Source organism: Zonotrichia albicollis, chromosome 3, assembly GCF_047830755.1.
Source record: "Zonotrichia albicollis isolate bZonAlb1 chromosome 3, bZonAlb1.hap1, whole genome shotgun sequence".
In the NCBI taxonomy this organism is placed as follows: Eukaryota; Metazoa; Chordata; class Aves; order Passeriformes; family Passerellidae; genus Zonotrichia; species Zonotrichia albicollis.
The window spans coordinates 14,308,476-14,327,780 of record NC_133821.1 but is presented as its reverse complement, the minus strand read 5'-3'; the positions used below and the strand labels follow the sequence as shown (position 1 = coordinate 14,327,780).

General features: G+C 54.2%; 1 protein-coding gene across 2 annotated transcripts in view; it reads right to left on the bottom strand.

Annotated features, from left to right (window-relative positions):
- Positions 1-1,026: 1,026 nt before the first annotated feature.
- PTK7 (protein tyrosine kinase 7 (inactive)) overlaps positions 1,027-19,305 on the bottom strand; it is a 34,252-nt gene continuing 15,973 nt past the window's right edge. Inside the window, exons 2-20 of one of the 2 annotated variants that reach the window (XM_014268156.3) lie at positions 13,371-13,664; positions 12,745-12,847; positions 12,055-12,245; positions 10,934-11,081; positions 9,901-10,031; positions 9,363-9,629; positions 9,023-9,156; positions 8,532-8,667; positions 8,319-8,438; positions 8,025-8,174; positions 7,653-7,803; positions 7,200-7,327; positions 6,709-6,921; positions 3,532-3,687; positions 3,118-3,350; positions 2,526-2,606; positions 2,294-2,445; positions 2,038-2,216; positions 1,027-1,842 (exon numbers count right to left, since the gene is read on the bottom strand). In XM_014268156.3, coding sequence (XP_014123631.1) covers positions 1,682-1,842; positions 2,038-2,216; positions 2,294-2,445; positions 2,526-2,606; positions 3,118-3,350; positions 3,532-3,687; positions 6,709-6,921; positions 7,200-7,327; positions 7,653-7,803; positions 8,025-8,174; positions 8,319-8,438; positions 8,532-8,667; positions 9,023-9,156; positions 9,363-9,629; positions 9,901-10,031; positions 10,934-11,081; positions 12,055-12,245; positions 12,745-12,847; positions 13,371-13,664 — 3,128 coding nt within the window. In that variant the 3' untranslated portion in view covers positions 1,027-1,681. The remainder of the gene's footprint in view (positions 1,843-2,037; positions 2,217-2,293; positions 2,446-2,525; positions 2,607-3,117; positions 3,351-3,531; positions 3,688-6,708; positions 6,922-7,199; positions 7,328-7,652; positions 7,804-8,024; positions 8,175-8,318; positions 8,439-8,531; positions 8,668-9,022; positions 9,157-9,362; positions 9,630-9,900; positions 10,032-10,933; positions 11,082-12,054; positions 12,246-12,744; positions 12,848-13,370; positions 13,665-19,305) is intronic. The other variant, XM_005488461.4, reaches the window with a different exon arrangement.

Here is a 19,305-nt window from a genome sequence, read left to right as displayed (position 1 = left end):
TGTACAAACCCACAACCCACCGTGGGCTGTGGAACAGCCAGAGGTGGGTGCACAAACCCAATCAATACCAGAAGTGGGGTCAGCCAACCAACCTTAGGGAGAATGCCTGATGTCAAAGGACAAAATGGAAAAAAATATCTTGTTTAATTTGAAATGGAATAAAACAATATGTGCATTTTGTGGCAACCTTAATGTTTCATGGTGACCTAAAAAAATTTGTTTAAAAGGGCGACAGGTTAGGAATTCATACACAAAAAATCAACATCAAAAGTAAAATCCTTTAAGTGGGAAAGCAGAAGATAAATCTGCTCCCATTGGCTTCTCTGAATCTATGAATGCACAGTGGTTTCTTTAGTCACTGTGGTGTTTCAGCCAGTGGCAGAAAGTGATAAAGAATTGTGGGCTGTAATTTAATAAACTCCGTCATCCTGCAAGGGTGTGTCTAAACTACTTCAGTAGAAAAAGCCCTGAAGCTGGAAATGCTGCAAGAACTGTGTAGATGTTTTCAGAGTCACTTTTTTTACCATGTTGCCCAAAATTATGATGCAAAGCCTTGTCCTGTTTAAGTATGCAGGCATCTTCCTTAAGCATAAAGAGGGGCTAGACAAACAAGCTTCCTGAATAATACAGGTTTAATTAGAGTACCAAGAAAAAGATTAGGCAGGTTTCACTTCAGAGATGTGAAAAAGGCATGTGAATGAATACCAGTTACGGTGGGCATTTGGGCTAAGGCCAGCTATCCACAACAACCATGAGTGGTTGTTTGCCTGGAGTTTTGAGAGGGACATTTTCTCTTGGAGAGCAACTCATGACTGCCCAGAGAGACAGCAAGTGCTGAGGCAAAGTGCTCCCTTCAAGGCACACAGGGCTGGGAGCAGCATCTCAGATTCACCTGAGCAGGGGGCAAAGGGGTTAAACACAGCAGAAAGATGCCTGATGAATGAGGCCCAAACCCTTCCCAGGAGCCATGTGGAGGAAACCACTATCTGACAGCAGCGTTTTACAAAGACAAAAAAACAAAACAAAACAAAAAAAAAGCGCCTTCTTTATTGAGAGCAGCACGTAAAAACCCAACAAAACCCAACCCTTCTTGGCTGCAGTACCCTCCACTCAAGCAAACAAACTAACCCAACTCTAGGCTGCATTCCAGTAACAGAAATACTATGGTGGGGAGGAGTCAGCGCTCTGGAAGAGGGAGACAGGGGGCTCTGCCCAGAGTCATAAGTACAAAAAAAGGCACAGGGTAACTGGGAAAGGTAGTGAGCTCCTTCATATGCCAGGCACTTTGTGCTCCTGTTGGCTGGCCTGTCCCCATGGGCAAGGGGAAGGCAGGCATGCCTAGCACAGACGGACGGACGGACAGAGGCCGGGCCAGGCCAACAGAGGTGGATGTGGTGAGCAGGGACGCCAGAGCTCTGCCGTGGGAGGGGCGGCTGCTCCATCCACACCAGCAGCCTGAGGACACCGGGCTGAGCAGGCAGGGGGCAGGAGGCAGCAAGGGCTGTCTTTGGGACCCACTGGGGAGGGGGCTGGGGTACACTGGCTTGTGCTTTGAGTCCAGCAGCTGCTGATGCTGAGCTGCTCGCTGGCGCATCAGGGGAGTGGGAGTGCCAGGGGCTGCCGGGCACGCACAGACCCCGCTCCACCCCGCCACATCCTTCACCAGCAAGGGCTGGGGGGCTCAGGCTTTGCTGTCGGCTGGGCTGTCCCCAAGGGTGGTGGCAAGCTCGCTGAAGGAGGGCCGGTCCTTGGGGCTGGGGGCCCAGCAGCGCTGCATCAGCTTGGCCAGGCGGGACGGGCAGCCCTCGGGCACTGCGAGCTTCGTCTTCCCTGACTGGAGACCTGGCACGAAAGGAAACATTGGCAAGGGGTGTGACCCTCTCTGGGGAATGCAAGGAGAGCAGCAGCTCTCCATACAGCCTGGGACAGCCTCCCCAGCACTGTCATCATACAGCCCATCTGGCCCCCTTTACCACAAGTAAAGCAACTTGTGCTGTCCCCTACAATTCCAGGGACAGCACAAGGTGCTTCACGTACCTGCTAGCACCTCATCATCTGCCAGTGGAGTGTAGGGCATCTCCCCATGCGTGAAGACCTCCCACATGAGCACCCCAAAGGACCACACATCCGACTTAGTGGAGAACTCATCTTCCAGCACGGCCTCAGGCGGCATCCAGCGCAGCGGGATCCAGGCCTGGCGGAAGTGGTAGTACTCACTGTGGGGGCAGGACAGGCAGGCAGTGAGACCTGGTGCCATTTCACCCCCTCCCAGTCCCCTGTCAGGCTCCCTGACCTGTTGTACACGTCCTTGCTGAGGCTCAGGGAGGAGACCTTGACTTGGCGTTGGGCACTGACCAGGCAATTCCTGGCTGCCAAATCCCGGTGCACGAACCTGCCGTTGGAGAGGTGCTCCATGCCCAGGGCCACCTGTGTGCACAGAGACACCTGACCCCAGAGAGCTGTCAGCACTGCCTGCCCTCCTTAGGCTCCCCAGCCCCAGAGCCCTTCCAGAGCTGCAGGGTCACCTTGTGTTTGGTAGTGAGCGGCTGTGGCTTCAGAGACTCATCTTTGCTCTTGGAGATTCTCAGAAACTGCTTCAGGTCCCCCTGGAGATAGACAGCAATTCAGAGTCAGCATCTCCACATACTGACAAGGCTCACTGGTCCCTGCAGTGCCTGGATGTAGCAGGCCCACAGATCCTCATCTCCTGATCCATGGTCCCTGCCTTGTAGGGCAAGCCAGTATCTTGTTTCTGGGCCTCAACTGGCTAAGATTAGGACAAGCAGGCCTGAAATCTCCAGGTTTTTCATGTCTCAAATTTATTTCTCTCCTACAAACTCCAGACTCCTCACAGCCCTTAGCCATTCTGCAGCATGGAGTCACACAACTTAGCTTGTATAGCTGAGCCCAGGACATAAACCAGAAATTAGGAGATTGCAGAGGACAAAGTCACCTCTCCAGGTCTTGCAGGAGACCCCTCCAGAGGCTGGGAACAGCAGCAAGCTCAGCCTGGTCTCCTTACACCTCAGCTGCCCTGTGCTGCCAGCCCACTGCCACACTCCAGGCCCCTCTCCCACTGCTGTCACATCTCTGCTTCCCTGCTGGCAGGGCCCTTACCAGGTCCACGTACTCCAGGACCATGTAGTGAGGCTCAGCCTCGCGGCACAGCCCCAGCAGCCGCACCACATTGGCGTGGTTCAGCTTCCCAAACATCTCTGCCTCCCGCCGGAAATCCAGCTGCAGCTGCTCATCCCTCGTCTGCAGGCTCTTCACCAGCACCAGCGCCTCGCCCTCACCATCTTCTGCACCTTTGGCCTTGGCCAGGAACACTTCGCCAAACTCCCCCCTGCCTGCAAGCGTGGGGAAGCACAGGGGAAGGCGGCGTGCGTTAGAACAGCAGGTGTGCCTGACATTCCAGGGCTGCAGAGCCCTCTGCACCCAGCACATCCTGGTTTCTGGCTGGGACACGCTGGGGTTTCAGCCACAGGTGTCCTGCTGGAGTGGGGACATGGGCAGGGTGGCCCAGCATACCCAGGGTTGTGATTGTCTGCAGGTTGGAACGTGGAAAGTGCATCTTGTCCGTGGCGCTGTGGCGCTTGCTGGCCCCAGAGCTGCTGCCCAGGCTGGTCAAGGCCACTTCTTCCTGAATCTCTGCTGTCATCTGCCCATTCTGCAGCAAAGCACCACCTGCCAGGGAAGCACAGACAGCTGCAGCATCCTGCCAGGCCACACAGTGAAAGCTCAGCCCCTCCTGGGGCTCCGACACTCCGAGCACTCCAGCCCCAGGCAGCAGAGTGGCCTGGCCTCAGTTTTTGCCCCATCTCTGGCAGCTCAGCAGCCACCCTTGAAATCAGATGCTGAGCAATGGCTTTGGTCCCAGAGCCAGCCAGCCCCATCTGGCCTTGTCCATCCCACTCAGTCATCCCCAAGCAGTGGCTCCATCCAAACTACCATTGACAAAACCCTCCAGGGCAGCAGCAGGAGATGGGATGGGCGAGGCAGAGGTGGAGCAGATGGACACTGCTCACTATGGCCACAGTCTCTTGATATCCAAGAGACTCTCAAGTCTATCTGACACCAGCTGCTGCACTCTGATGTCCCTGCTCCTTACTCACTTCCCAGCAAGCCTTGGGAATATCCTTGGAAGTGCTGAACCTGTAAGACCAGACCAGCCTGGATTTTAACTGGCTGGGTTAAAGCAGTGCTAGGAAGTCCTTGCAATCAGCCCCAGCAAGCTTTCTGCACAGGAACTTCACTAGAAACTTCCCTAGCACAAACACAAGCATCCAGAGAAGCACAACTGCCTTGAGAGAATAGAAAACTCTGCATTTTATAGGAAGCTTGAAGAGAAATGACTGCATAGATGGCAAACCTTGATTTTGAATGTATTTACTGCTTGGATCAGAGCTGGTTACTAGGAAGAGGTACTTTCCATAAGATGAAGGCAGGAGTTGGAATTTAAAGCAGGGAACAGCCCTGAGCTAGGGTCACTCACACCCCTCCAGCATCACTACTCCATTTCAGCTCCTCCTGGAATAAGGACTAGGCAAACAGCCACACAATAGGAAATTTTTAACAAAACTAAGACAAACCAGCATGAGGTAAATCCAACAGAGTCCCACTGCCTGCAGTTTCCACCACAGGCTGTTGCATCACACTGTGTGTACATGCCTGCTTACAATGCACGTGTGCAAGGCAGGTACCAGCACATCCTGAGCAGGCCTGGCCACCGTGACAGGGACCATGGCTTTGTCACAGGTAGCACTGGAGCTGTGAACACTGAGATATGTTGACTTAAGAGCCATGGCTACTGACATTTGTCTGCTCTCACGTGGTAGAGTAAGATTTGCAAAGATAAAAACAAAAAAACACCACTTACCCCATAAATCAAAGCTGGATGCTCCTCACACTCTCCCTGGTTTTACACTCATTATCAGCAGGACTGCCTGACCCTCTGCTGTTTGCACTCATGACTAATGTGTCTCAAGACCACAAGCCTGAAGCCAAGAAGATAACACAAGACGACCACTGCAACTGTGCCAAAAAAATCCAGAAGGCAGCAGAGTGATGAGTGTGCTGCCACTGAGAGACAGCACCAGCAGGCAGCAACAAGAGCCACTTTGGAGAACACACATGTTCATGTTTCACAGAGCCTGGACAAGGCACTTGGTAACAAAAGGACAGGAGGCTTCATGTATCCAGCAGTCCAGAGAGGAACCAAGTGTGAGGAAGCTGCAGGCTTTGCCCACCTGCCTGCTACAGACACAGGAGCATCTCCTGGAGGAGACACTAGCACAGAAATCAGTCCCCACAGCCATGAGCCTCCCCAAATGCTATGTCTGTATTCAACAACAACAACAAAAAAGCAGCAGAGCCAGCCATGGATACTGAGAGCAAATTCTCCTCACAGAGGATGTGGCACAGCAAGGACGTGACCTTGGAAAGTAACTGGATGGTCAGGAGTGCACTGATCCACAGGAAATCCATAGCAAAGATCCACTGCAAGTCCATGGAGAGATTAAATCTGTCTGGATCCCAAGAGCACTGGAAAAGTCAGCTGGTGGTCAGCCAGGGAGCACCTGTAGGTACTCAGGCAGGTGCTGGAACACTTTGTGTCACCCAGCTAACAAGGGACCACACGTGCAAAAGGAGGCAAAGAGCCAGATCTCTGAAGACTGTGGTGAATGGAACAACTCCACTAGAGCTGACAGCAAACACAAACCACTTCTCCAGAGAGGCTGTGGAAGGACCAAAAAGGAGTGTAGGGAAAGCTGGGTCTGCTTGTAAGAATGAGGATGCACCTGGCAGCTAACCTGGTTCCAAATGAAGGGAATAAGAAGAGGCAAACTCTAACAGAAAAGAAATATAATAAAGACAGGTTAAGATAAAAATCTGAGACCACCTCAGAAACAATTGAAATAAATTCTTTCCCAGAAAGGGAAAGATGCTGGCCAGAGCCTGCTGGCCCAGGTGAGCTGCCTGTGGCTTTTCCACTGAAAGATCTCACAGTGGAGGCAGATGCAGAGCACAAAGCTGCTGAGATGCTCCTGCATCCCTGCTCCTAGGAGGTTCCCCACAGCCAGACTTCTCTTCTGGAGGTTTGGCTCTGCTCAAAGTGCCAATGCAAGGAGAAAACCAGGAGGCAAAACTAGCAGTTATGTTTTGCCAGGCCCTCACAGCAAATTGCACATGGTCAGGATGTGGCTGTGTGCTGGAGAACTGGGAGGGGGAACATCTGCATTTATGGGAAGCATGAATGGGGAGATCCAGGGAATTAGGGACACCAAGCTCAACTGCACCCCACCAGTTACAAGCCCTCACTGGAGAGGGAGTTCAGTGACATATCTTCCCTTCAGCACCAGGAGCTGCTGAAGTCTGATTTGAAGTGGCCAGCAGAACATTACTGTTCCATAACACTGCACCAGGGATCCTTCCCTCCCCTGGGACAGTGATCCCACATGGAGGTGCTGGGATGCAGGAGTGAGACACAACTCAGCAGGCAGAGATGGCACAAGGTGAGGCTGGGATTCAGGTTTCACACTGACTTGCCCATTTCTCACCTGGCAGCAGGTCTCTGCCACCAGGCAAAAACCACAGAGTGAGAGACCACGGGTTAGGAGTCCTCCCATCCCCTGGGAGCTCCCTGCCCCTCAGGCTCTCCAGCACAGGGACAGGGGGCTGTGGTGAGGCCCCGACCCTCAGGCGTACCGGCCTCACCGTTCAGACACTCCATCTCAGGCTCCTCGCCCTCTGGGTGCTTCTTCAGCCTCTTGGCTTTCCTCCTCTTCTTACAGTAGAACATCAGCCCCAGCACAATGATAATGTAGGCAACAGCTGCCCCCACGGAGAGCCCAATGGTCTGGATCATCTTGTAGGGCGTGTGGCTGGCAGGTCCCTCATTCTCTTCTGCTGCTGGCTTGTCTGTGGGGCAGAGAGCATCCAGCACATGGGGGTATGGAGGGATTTCCCAAATCCTGCTCAGGAATGTGCTGGAGGGATGTGAAAAGCCCCCTACCCACTGCTGTGGCCACCTCCTCACCCAACCACACCATACTATGCACATCCCACAGCACACTCTGCTGAATTCCAGTGGGGATGCTGCTGGGACTGCCTGGCAACCACAACCACAGCCAGAAGCAGGGCCTAGAACTGCCAGGGATTCCAGGAGGTCATGTCCCAGCCCTGGGCACCCTCCTTACCTACAACATAGAGGAATGCCTCCCGGTGCTTGATGTTGCAGCTGTTGCCAGCAATGCAGGTGTATTTTCCAGAGTCCTCGGAGGTGACGTCGTAAATCACCAAGGAGCCATTGGGCATGATCTGAATCCTGCCAACCACACACACAGAGCTCTTGGCAAACACCAAAGGAGAGAGGCAGGCCTGGAGCACCTGCAGCCCCACGTCCCCAGTGCCATCAGCTTCCAACACTTAAGAACAGATGACTGCAGCTCAATCACAGCTTGGCAGGCTGTGGCAGAAAGGGAAACCCTGGGACCAGCATAGTCCAAGTCCTGGCACGTGGAGTCAACTACTTGCCCACCAAGCTACAAACCCAGGATTGCACCACTGACACCCTCACACTGGGCAGGGATGGGGGATACTTGGGAATGTCCCCCTGTGCCACGTGTCAATTTGGAATGGAGGCTGTGTACCTGGGCAGGAGCTTGCCAGGATCCAAAATCTTGTCCTTCCCTTTCCACTGGATGTGCGGTACGGGGTCCCCCTCTGCCTGGCACTGGAACATGGCTGTGTGGCCTGGATACACCGTTGTGGGCTCTGGCTCCAGCTTGAAGGTGACATAAACTGAAGGCAGAGAACTCTGTCAGCTCCTGGGAATGGTGCTAAGCTCCCACCAGGGAGCACGGCCAGCACAGTGCCACAGTGGCACGTGCCCTCCCAGGCTGCATGCAAAGCCCTGACAAATTGTGAGACACAGCTCAGGACCAGGCCAGACTCTGCTTTCTCTGCCCCTCAGGCCAAGGCAGCCCAGCAGGAAATGCCCCTGCCTGCCACAGAGCCCTCACCTGCTACCACGAGCTGCACGGTGGCGCGGATCTCGCCCTGCGGCCTGTTGGAGGCGATGCACGTGTAGTTCCCTGAGTCGCTCCTGCTCACCTTGTGGAAGGACAGGATGCCAGCATTGTGGCTGACATGGGATGGCAGGCTGCTCCCATCTGCAGGACACGAGAGCATGGATGCAGCAGTTGTGCAGGACACAGGGGGTCACAGCTGCTTCACCCATGCTGGAGGTGGGACAAGGTGAAGCTCCCGTGGCCTCAGGGTGAGAAGCAGGCACACCACAACCAAATCCCCCTGACCTGTCTTAGTCCACTGGATGGTGGGTTTCTCCCGGCCTGTGGCCGAGCAGGACACTGTGACCTCCTTATCAAACTCCATGCACTGCAGGGGCTGAGGCGGCGGGGTGAACTTCAGCTTCTCTGCAACACACAGATGTGACGTTCAGGCTCCCTGGAGCTGGAGGTGCCACCCCTGCAGCCACCAGGGAGGGATGTGAGGGGCTGCCAGCCTACCCAGCACGTGCACCCGTGCGTATCCCTCGATGCTGCCCGCCGGGGTGCTGCTCACACACTTGTACGTGGTGCCGTCATACACCTCCACGTTGTTGATGCGCAGCGTCCCGTTCTCCGAGATCTCAAAGCGTGAGTCCTGCGCAGAGCGGGGGAAGGAGCGGGGCACAAGTGATGCTGTCACCAGCCCTAGGGTCAGCCCTGCCTTGTGGCACTGCTGGCATGCCACGTGCCACACCGTGCTTCAGATAAACACAGCCCTGCTGAGACCCGCACAGAGAACCGAGACCAGCGGTTCTTGTCCCCAGAAACACAGTTGACTGCCAGCCAACTGTGCACCCACACTTCAGCAGGATGGAGCTAGTGCCAGGAATAAGGCCAAAGTGGGGGTGACAGGGAAGCTGGGCCTAGCAACAAGGTGAGAAACAGCAGCAGCAGAGCAGGTGCCCAGCAGGAGTGCCCACGAGGGGCAGGGGCTTGCCTTGTGGCCTCACCTCAGAAATGGAGACGCCGTTGCGATACCAGGTGACGGTGGGCTTCAGGGAGGCCTTGCTGAGGCAGTGCAGGTATCCTGGCTTGCTCTCCTCCAGCTGGCTGTCCTTGGGCATCTCCACCCATTTGGGTACCGCTGGGCACAAAGGCAAGGGGTTACACAGAGCCATTCACTACCCTCTGGCCAGCAGCAGTGCAAACACACAGGCAGTGTGCAACCTGCAGCTCAGCCACGAGAGGTGCCTCTCTGTATCAGTGAGGTAATGAGCCATGCTGCCCAGCTCATCCTAACCCCCTACCCAGCCCCTCCTCTGCTCCCACCCTTTTCAGAAAGTTTCCTACTAGCCACAGTGATGCTCAGCTCCTGTTTCTTCTCTCCAGCCTTGTTGGCAGCATGGCACGTGTAGATCCCTGCATCCATCTCGGTGATACTGGTGAAAATGAGCTGCTCTGCCTCTTGGTACACCCTGCCAGCAGTGGGAACTCGTTCCTGGTTTCTCTCCCACCAGACCTGGGGTGTGGGTATGCCCTGTGGGGCAGGGCAGGACACGCGGTGCCCCTGGTTTGCTGTCAACACCTTCGGGGAGAAGGGCGCCATGTCTTCAATCTCTGAGGGGAACAAGAGACGACAAGGCTCAAAGAGGGCAAGATGATGTAGCCAACCCACCGACAAGAAGATGTAGCCAACCCACCAACACCATCATTCACAGGGGAGGCACCATTTAAAGGTGAGAGCACACAAACTGTTTGCTCCCCTCATCCAGACAGCAAGGACGAACCACTGCATGTACTGACCCACTGCTATACTGTCACACAGCTCCAGGGTGACACTGGAGCTCTGGAACCCACTGCCCACCCTGTCACCAGCCCCAGACCTCACCTGCCAGCCGCAGAGTTGCCTTCAGCACCAGAGTCTTCCCCCTCTGCCCATGGCCAACACACTTGTAGACACCGGTGCTGCGAGTCCTCACCTGGGTGATCAGCAGGGAGCCATTGGCAAACACGGTGGTCCTGGGCACACGGGGAGAGCAAGGGCTCAGTGGGCATCTCTGCAGGACATGCCACAGCTACAGAGCTGAGATGTCCTGCATGAGCCCGTGAAAACAGGAGGGGCCACGCCAAAGCTTCCCACCGCACATAAACAAGATGGTTGGGATAAGTTCTTAATGGAGGAAATGAGCTCACAGAAGTTTTTTTCTTGGTGAAGAGCTGGCTCGCACCAAAAAAATGCATCAGCAAGCAGGAGCCAGTTCTGGGAGCACACAGAGCCAGGAGGGGGCAGGGGACACAAGGTGGCGCCCGGGGGCTGCCAGCACCCAGATGGCACTGCTTGCTTTCCAGAGTCTGGAAGAGATATCCCAGCTCCAGGATCACTGCCCTGCCCTGCAGGCTGCCCCATGCTTAGGCTGCCTGGGGCTTAGAAACACTCCTTGCTCTGGGGATCACCATGCACATGGATGTGGAAGTGCAGGAGAGCCATGGGCCCAGTGACTGCTGTGCAGATGTTGGGGGCTGGGAGGTGTTCCCAAGTCTGGGGATCGCCATGTGTTGGCATCTAGTACTGGGACACATCCCTGACTGTGAACTGCCCCAAGTGGGCCTCTGGAGCTTGAGATTCCCTGGTTCCATAAACCACCACATCTGGGGCTGAGAGACATCCCTAACTGTGGGGCCATCATGCATGGGCATCTAGAAGTGACAGCCTCACAGATTTGTGTGAGGACAAACTGCTCCCTGAGTCCTGTTCAGGTAAATGCCATGCACAAGGACCAAGCCCCTGCTAAACCCAATCCCCATGACCACTCTGATGTTGTGTGCTTGCTCTCCTGTACAGGCAGGGTTTGACCTCTCCCTTCTGGAACACAGTGCCCCTCTCCTCCCAGCCCTGCCCCCATCCCTGGGGTCCCTGTTACTTGGATCTGTTGGTGACAGGGTTGTCTTCAAAGAGCCACTCCTGCGTGGGAGGGGGCACGGCTGCAAACTGGCAGTCGAACATGGCCTCTTCATTCTTGGTCACAATGAGGTCCTGAGGGACGATCACTGCCTGAGGAAAGCTCTCATCTGCAAAGGCACAGACCACAAGAGGGTGAGGGGGACAGAGGGGCCTCTGGTGTCCCCACACCAGTGCTCTGGGAAAGCTCAGAGAAGAGCTGGGTACGCCCTGCAAGGCCAAAGGAGGCAAACGTGCCAGCACAGCTGGAGTTAGGGACTCAGAGCCCAGGAGCTGCTCAGAAAGGGAAACCCCTTCTTGTTTCCAGCAGGGCCCTGAGCACCCTGGTTTGTAGGAACAGATCAAAGCTGACACTGGACAGCAAAATTCTCCTGTCCAGTTCCAAATACTCCTCTAATGTCAGCAATTCCTACCCTCCTTAGGACTTTCCTCCAAAGGCCAACAGGGCATTTAGCCACATGGCAATGACTAGCAAAACCAGAAGCACCTACGGCCTCCAGGGTGCTCCATTACAAAAGAAGACAGCATAAATCTGCTTCAGAAAGACACAGGGATGAATTAACACACACAGACAGGGCTGGCTCCAGCCTGGCTGTGGTGGTGTTCACAGGGGTTTTAGGATGAGGGAAGAGATGAGAATGTTGACTTTATGTTTCACAGGGCTTGATTTATTATTTGATGATATATATTATATTAAACTATACTAAAAGAATAGAAGAAAGGATTTTATCAGAAGGCTGGCTAAGAATAGAAAAAGAATGATAACAAAGGCTTGTGACTGACTGAGACAGTCTGGACAGCTGGACTGTGATTGGCAATTAATGAGAAACAATTACATGAGACCAATCACAGATCCACCTGTTGCATTTTACAGCAGCAGGGGATGGTTGTTCACATTTTGTTCCTGAGGCTTCTCAGGAGAAAAAATCCTAAGGAAAGGATTTTTCATAAAACACGTCTGTGACACCTGGCCAGGATTTGTTGGGCCTGTCTCTGCACAGAGGAAAGCCATGCTAGGCTGAGGTTCCCCTGCAGCAGAGCAGGCTGTGGGCAGGGCAGTGTGACAGTGGGGACACAACTCACCGATGACATTGAGCGTGAAGTTGTCGTGGCTGCAGACGGAGCCGACGGCGCTGCGGGCGCAGCAGTAGTAGAGCCCGTTGTCATCGGGGCTGGCGCTCGGCAGGGTCAGCGTCCGCTCCTTGCTGCTCACAGAGTAGGAGCTGTGGCTCTCCGGGAGGGCGACACCGTCCCGGAACCACTGCCACGAGGGGCTGCAAGACAGGGGCAGGCGGGTGAGCAGGGGCACGGCGCCGTCAGGGCTGCCCCGGGAGCGGTGTGCGGAGGAGACAGCCCAGAGATGGCCCAGTGCCCTGGCTCTCCGTCCCACCGCCGACACACACACAAAGCCATGAGACATGCAGCCAAGGTGGACGGGACACGACTGGGAAGCGACGGAGAGTGACTGCAGCACACCAAGCAGCTCAGCAGCTGGGCTGTGCCAGCCCATCCTTACTGTGCTCCTCGCTAGGCGGCTCTGGGGAAGCCGTTTGCCTTCTCCCGCGGCGCTCGGCACAGGCTCAATCCTGCCTTTGGCCTTCCCTGACTCTACTGAATTCTTGCAGGAGAGAGGAGGGGAGGTGGGGGAGGAGCAGAAAGAAAAAAGGTGGCGGGGAAGAGGGAGGGGGATAGAGAGAGAGAGAAAGAGAGAGACCACACAGCCAAGATGCACAGGCCCCTGGCAGGGTCCACTCCTCAGGAGGCAACCCTTACCGTGGGTGGCCATCGATGTGACACCGCAGCACCACTGTGGAGGAGGGCTGGATCTCGGCTACGCTGGCCGGCTGCTTCAGAACCACACCGCCTGTCTCAATCCCTGTGGGATCAAAGAACACCAACACAGCTGGCTCTCCAAGCCTACAGAGCCCAGGTGCTGCTTATTGGTGACTCACCGATAACCAGAGGAGGCAGCAAGGGCACAAGCATGCTTAGAGATACACATGCCCTCAAGGCAGTGTGGAGCAAAGAGACACCCACACTGCAGAGATACCACTTTGCCCTATGTAGCTGTTCTTTGAGGGTTAAGGTGAGTTCTGAAAGGATCTGCAGTGCCCAGGACACACTTGCTGCAGTAATGTCCCAGTTTCATATGCACAAACAGGAAAGGGGACAGTAGAAAGCATCTCTGACAGCCTCAGGGACACCTCAGAAGACACAAGAGGACTACAGGGCAGGATGGACACGGCAGCTGGAGAGGAATCCTCCATGAGCAGCCCAAGCTGTCCGATCCCTGTCTGACCCACACAAGCATTAACAGACAGCCTGGAAAAACTATTTCCAGCTCTGGCCCTCCCAAGAGAATGCTTTTCCCTGTGCACCGTGGGCAGCCCCACACTCACACTTGATGTTGAAGGAGGCGTTGGCTGTGCGCGCCTCCTCCCCGGTGAGCACATTCCTCGCCAGGCACTGGAAGAGCCCGGCGTCCCGGTGCCGATCCACGGCGGCAAACTGGAGGTTGCTGCCCTCCTTGAAGCGCTGCTCCGTGTCCTGGACGGGAACTCCATCCTGCAGCCACTGGAACTCCACGTCCGCCGGCTCCTTGACCTCGCAGCGGAGGATGGCGCTGCGGCCGTGCAGGGCGTCCTGCGAGTACGGCTCTTTGGTGAACAGAATGCTCGCCTGGGCGCCCACGGCTGCAGGACAGAAAAGGAAGGGCATGTTCAGAGCCAGGGAAGGAGAAGAGTCGATCAGGTAAGCATGTGTCACTCTCAAGGGTCTCCAGACAGTCAGAGCCATGTTAGGAAAAACACAGCTCAAAGCACATGTGTCAAAACTCAGAGTTTGAACAGATCTGTGCTTGGATGCCAGCACAGCTGCTTTAAGCCCGTCTGCAGCAATCACTGGAACAGGGCTGCCTGAGCTTGCCACAGCCAAGGAGAGCCCTCTGCTCCCTGGGGACAGGGGCATTAAGAGGGAGCTCCCATGACCCACTACTGAGTGTCACACTTCCAGCCTGAACAGAACGATGTCTTGCAATATATGAGCCAGGAAGCCCTGGAGAGCAAGCAGCTTCCTGGACACTTGCAATGGTTCTTTAAGTGCTTCTTGTCCAGTTTTTTGGGATGTGTCCTAAGTTCCAGCCTTGCACCACGATTGTCCCTGATCAGAAACATGCACAGACTGTTTCTAGGTTTTCCTCAAAGTCCCTCTCCTCAGGACTGTGTCTCTGACTCACCTCCGCAGCCCCAGCAATCACCCACAGAAACATTGGTGTGGAACAAGGATTATTTACATGAATAAACACAGCAGCTGCTGGAACACAGCACAAGAGGATGCAACAGGGACACCACAAACTTGTGCTGGTGACTCAGCCCACTCTCAAGCAGAAGCGGAAACAACAAACTGCAACAGCTGTCCTGGGGTCTGGCAGGGGCCTGAGGGGCTGGAGGCATCTCTCCACAGAGATGGGAACCCCCCAGAGCCCTCCTTGACACACTAATACCCACCCAGGAGCTCGGGCAGGCTGCTTCCCTGGGCAGTGCCTGGCATGGCTGCTGAGGAACCTCTCACACACTCCCAGATCTGGCTGCCCCCACCAGCCCTGCAGGCGCTCTGCTCTGGTTACCAGCTGGAAAAGCCAGGGAAGCGAACAAAAGGCAATTGAGCACATGAGGATGGCTCTTGGACTCTGCCAGCAGCACCATGTTCTGCAGGGAAAGGGGCCAAGCCAGGCAGATTTGGAGCTTCTTAGAATGAAGATGAACAAGAGCAGGGTCAAAACAGTGGGCTCCCACCACTGTAGGAGAAACAGCTTCACAAAATGGCTGCCTGGATAAGTTACATGAGCACTATCAAAGTCCAGCTGAAAGTCAGCTCCTCTTTGGACACTCAGCCACATCCTCCTACCTGGCATCTGTATAAAAACCTGGTGAAGGGATACGATTTGACAACACATCTCAGTCAGACAGAGCTAGGGATAAGGAATCCTTTTCCAAAAGAGATGTTTTGAAGACCATCAAATTCCAGGAAGCCATAAGAGCCCTTGCCATGCTGGAAAGCCTTTGGAGCCTGCTACACAGTGCAGGGGCCAAGGCAATGCTGCTCATGGGCACCCCGGTGTCAGGCACATATTTCCTGCAGGGCTGGTCCTGCAGCAGCAGCAAGGCACTCAAACAGGGCTTCACACCTGTCCCAAACACATCAGCCAGCAGCAGGGGCTGCATTTTGCAGTGACCCTTCTGTCACTGAATTCCCAACTGAATTTTCTCTGATTCCACAGCTATGAACTCTGAATTTGGCTGTCCTCTACTGCAGCAGAACAGCCAGCTCCATGCATTTCTCTGGAACCTGTTGATGGTCCTGTTAGCCTGAGTCTCACACTGAGCCAAGTCCCACCAACATGCTGAGCTCCAAGGGTCAGCATGTCCAGTGAAGTCTCCATGGGCAGCTGCCACGCACTCCCCTAAAGGCAGGAACCATCCACCAGTCTGTGACAACTGGCTCATGAACCAGAGATGAACACACGCCCCAAGGTGTACAACGTGCAGGAACATGTGTCACATCAGATCTGTCCCAACCAGAGCACTCAGCAAGGAACCCAGCCTCACTCAAACACAGCCATGTGCTCCACAGCCCAAAAGCTCCAGCGCATCAGGAGCTGAGCTCACACCACAACTGCTGCTGGGACAAAGGGGCAGCAGGAAAGGGGAACAGAGCACTCAAATCCACTCAGGTTTGAACCTACAGAACCCAGGTCTGTTATTTTCTCCAGACATGCCTCAGGCATATTTCCATCAAACCACACCTGTATGGGACAAAGCACATGCCAAGTGCCAGGGTACACAAAGCTCAGGCAGGAGATGGATCTGTTCTGCTCCAGTGCTGGAGTTTGTGATGAGACACCTCTCTCTGAAGGTGCAGACCATTAGGGTATTAAGATGTTATATTTTAAATACAATAATATTTAAGATGTTCTATTTTAAATTACATGCACTTCTAGCATTAAATCATCAGCACTACCAATGTAATACCAAAGAGCAGCAGAGCTGCTTTCAGCCCATCTCTGACAGCACAAGTGAACTTCACTCAGCTCTGATCACTGAGAGCTTCAGCTGCCTGATGGCCAGGGAGGAGGACATGGCTCTGTGGACAAAGGACATGATGGTGGCTTGGCACAAGTCCCACACGGGAAGCAGGGATTTTACCAGGTGTCAGGAAACACTGGGATGCAGCTCCCTGGTGAAACAGGAGGTATTATTCATGTTGTTGTTTTCCATGCTGGGGAAATGGACACAACCATTTCAGCTCAAGCAAGATGCCGGTGATGAACAGCTCATGAGCACAGGTGTCAAGGCAAAATGGGATCTATAAATGTTAAAGTGCAGCAAGAGCCACCAACCTGTGTTTTGTCTGACAACAGCATCCAAGATGCCACTGGTGAACTGACTACACGTGCTGGAAACCATTGTCCCAACCATGTGTCACATTTGGGCTGCAAGGAGAGACCAGGAGCAGCTGGATGTGCTCCAGAGGAATCCTACTTGAGTTTTGGGGTGGAGGACATCAGAAGCCCAGAGGTGGCCACAGCTTTTCACAGTACTTCAATCCAGAGCACCAGGGCCCAGTGCTGGGAGATGGGAGCTGCCCTGGAAGAGCCGCACAGCCCTGGCCCCCAAAAAGGCTGAAGCCAGCAGGGTCCGTGCATCCCCCTCCACCTCCTGGGCTCAAGGAAGCTGTCCAAGGAGAGGGCTGCTGTGTGGGATGCCATTATGCCAGAGTTTGGGTAAAACCTGTACAAAGCCAACAATCTCCACTGCTGCTGAGTAAAGAAAATTAGTTTGTTCCTCTCAGCAGCTGCAGGGCCTCCCAGATCTCCTGTGTGGCAGAGCCACGGCCATGGGTGGCTCAGCCACTGGAGGCTACCCCAGAGGAGAGAGAGCAGAGGCAACCCCAGCTCACACTGGACACCTTCCCAGCAGCTTCTGCTGTGGTTTCATGAGCTCATCTGGGCTGGGACACATTGCTGGGAGCTGCTGAACAAAGCAAAACGCTTCCCTTAGTGAGAGTCACCTCAAAAACGATCTAGCAATGCCACATCAGCCTCAGCAGGACAGAGGCAGAGCAGAGCTCTCTCTGCCCCAGCAACACAGCTGGGCCAGCCATGGTCCTGCAGAGCCCACACCAGCATGGAGCAGCCCCAAATGTGTTTGCTGGCAAACATCCGCCCTCTGCACATGCATGTGACACCAGCCACCCCTGGCTGGGAGAAAAAGAAACCCTCCACACATGTGTCTGGACTAAAACTGCCTCAACTGTGCCTACAGAAAGCTTTTCAGGAAAGCTTCAGCCAGATTAGATAAACATGTTTGAAATGCAGCACGCTTGAAAACACCCAGTGGCCAGTGCTACTCAATTGAAATGCAAAACCCTCCTGTAGAGGTAATAGATAAAGGTTAAGTGAATTGTGCAGGGAGGTTCAATTGGTACCTACAGGTCCTCAGGGTGTCATCCCCACACACCACAGAGCAAATCATCTGCAGGGAGGGGACATGGACTAGTAGGATGCACAAGGATGGAGAGAAGAGCTCAGATCCCATGCTGGCTGTGAGATCATCCTTCTGAAAAAGATGTGAGCGCAGGAACACAGCATCCTTCAGGCAGTGGTACACTCTGCTCAAAACTAATTTAATTTTTTTTAGGGGGGCAAATAGCAGCTTCCCAGGAAAAACAGTGACACTGATACACCTGCATTACCAGTCCTAGCTTCTAACAAGTGTAACAAAATTCACTTTTTTGTCTTGGGGTGTCCCCAGGTATTGAATTTGCAGGCACTCCCGATGAGGGAAGAAAGAATGATGAGGAGGGACAGGACTCCATCTTATCAGAAGGCTAATTAATTACTTTATTATACCATATTATTCTACACATCTAAAACTGAACCTGCCAAGCACTCAACTCTGCACACAACTCATGACTGTCACCCAACAGTCCTGACACACACACACACACCTGGCCCTGACAGGCCAAGGAAACAAAATCCCATCACTGTGGGTAAACAATCTCCATATTGCATTCTCCTTTTGCACAAACACAGGCACAGCAAAAGATAAGAATTGTGTTTTCTTTCTCTCAGGTTCAGAGAATGCAAAACCCAGAAATATTCTTGGGAAGAACTGTGCCTTCCTTTTCTCTGTGGGGAGAAATTTGGGGTTGCAACCAGGACTTGGCCATTGCTGGACTCCAGCCTGAGCACATGCAGAGCATTTCAGGGTGACAAAATCAACAAAGCCATATCCAGGACAGACTTCTGAGCAACTCTGTGAAGTGCTAACTATAATTCACTGCTTTAATGCCTCAGTGCCAGCTCCATGGCTCACCTGGGCACACCCCAGCACCCAGCACCACCTGGGTGCTGCAGAGCAGCCGTGCAAGCTGAGGAGAGCAGGCAGCAATCCCCTGCCCTGCCTGCCAGGCCAGGCTGCCTACATCTTGAAACAATCCAAAATCCCGGTCTCCTTGCCTCACGACATCGCTTGGGAATGCGGCCTCAACCACAAAGGCTTCAGCTGCTGCACAGCCCCAGATTCCTGCTGAGTGCACAGGCACCCCTCTCACCTCCAGCCCTGCAGTGCTCCACATGCCCAGCCCTGTGGGAGATCTACGCTTCCATCCACCCCAAACTGCCCCCACCCAGGCATTCCCAGTGTGCAGCTCCTGGGCACCAGCTCCTCTGAAATAAAACAGCTCTGGACAAAGGACAGAGAGGGAAAAGGAGAGGATCCATTTCACTTTGTACCCAAGAGTTTACCAATCTCTGAGACACCACAGGATATGAGTAATCCCAAAGCTGCTTGCAACCAAACCAGGAGCTAAAAGCCTGGGAATGGGATTCAGGAGAGGGGTCTGTGCAAGTATAAGGTTTCCTAGTTTGGAAAGCAAGCCCAGCACTCTGTGCTTCTGCAGCCTGCAGCCCAGCCCCATTCTCCAGCCAGGCCCCAGGAGCATTATTCTGCAGACTTGCTTCCAGGAGCACTTCGGCAAAATTCACCCTGGGTCAGCTCAGCCAGATGTGCGAGCCAATTTCTTTAATGCTCTGCACCTGGAACAGCAGCTCAGAGGAGCTGCAATTCCTCTCCAGTGCCCAGGACAGCAAAGCCCAGAGGACCCAAACTGCATCCATCCTTTCTCCCCAAAAGGGAGCCATCCTCTTCCTCTTCTTCCCTGCCAGCAGGAGGCCTCAGACCTACCCCAGCTATGGAGGGGGAAAACCTGGCTTAGAGGAAACAAAATCAAGACCCAGAAGCACCAAGATGTGATGGAAGCAGCCAGCTGCAA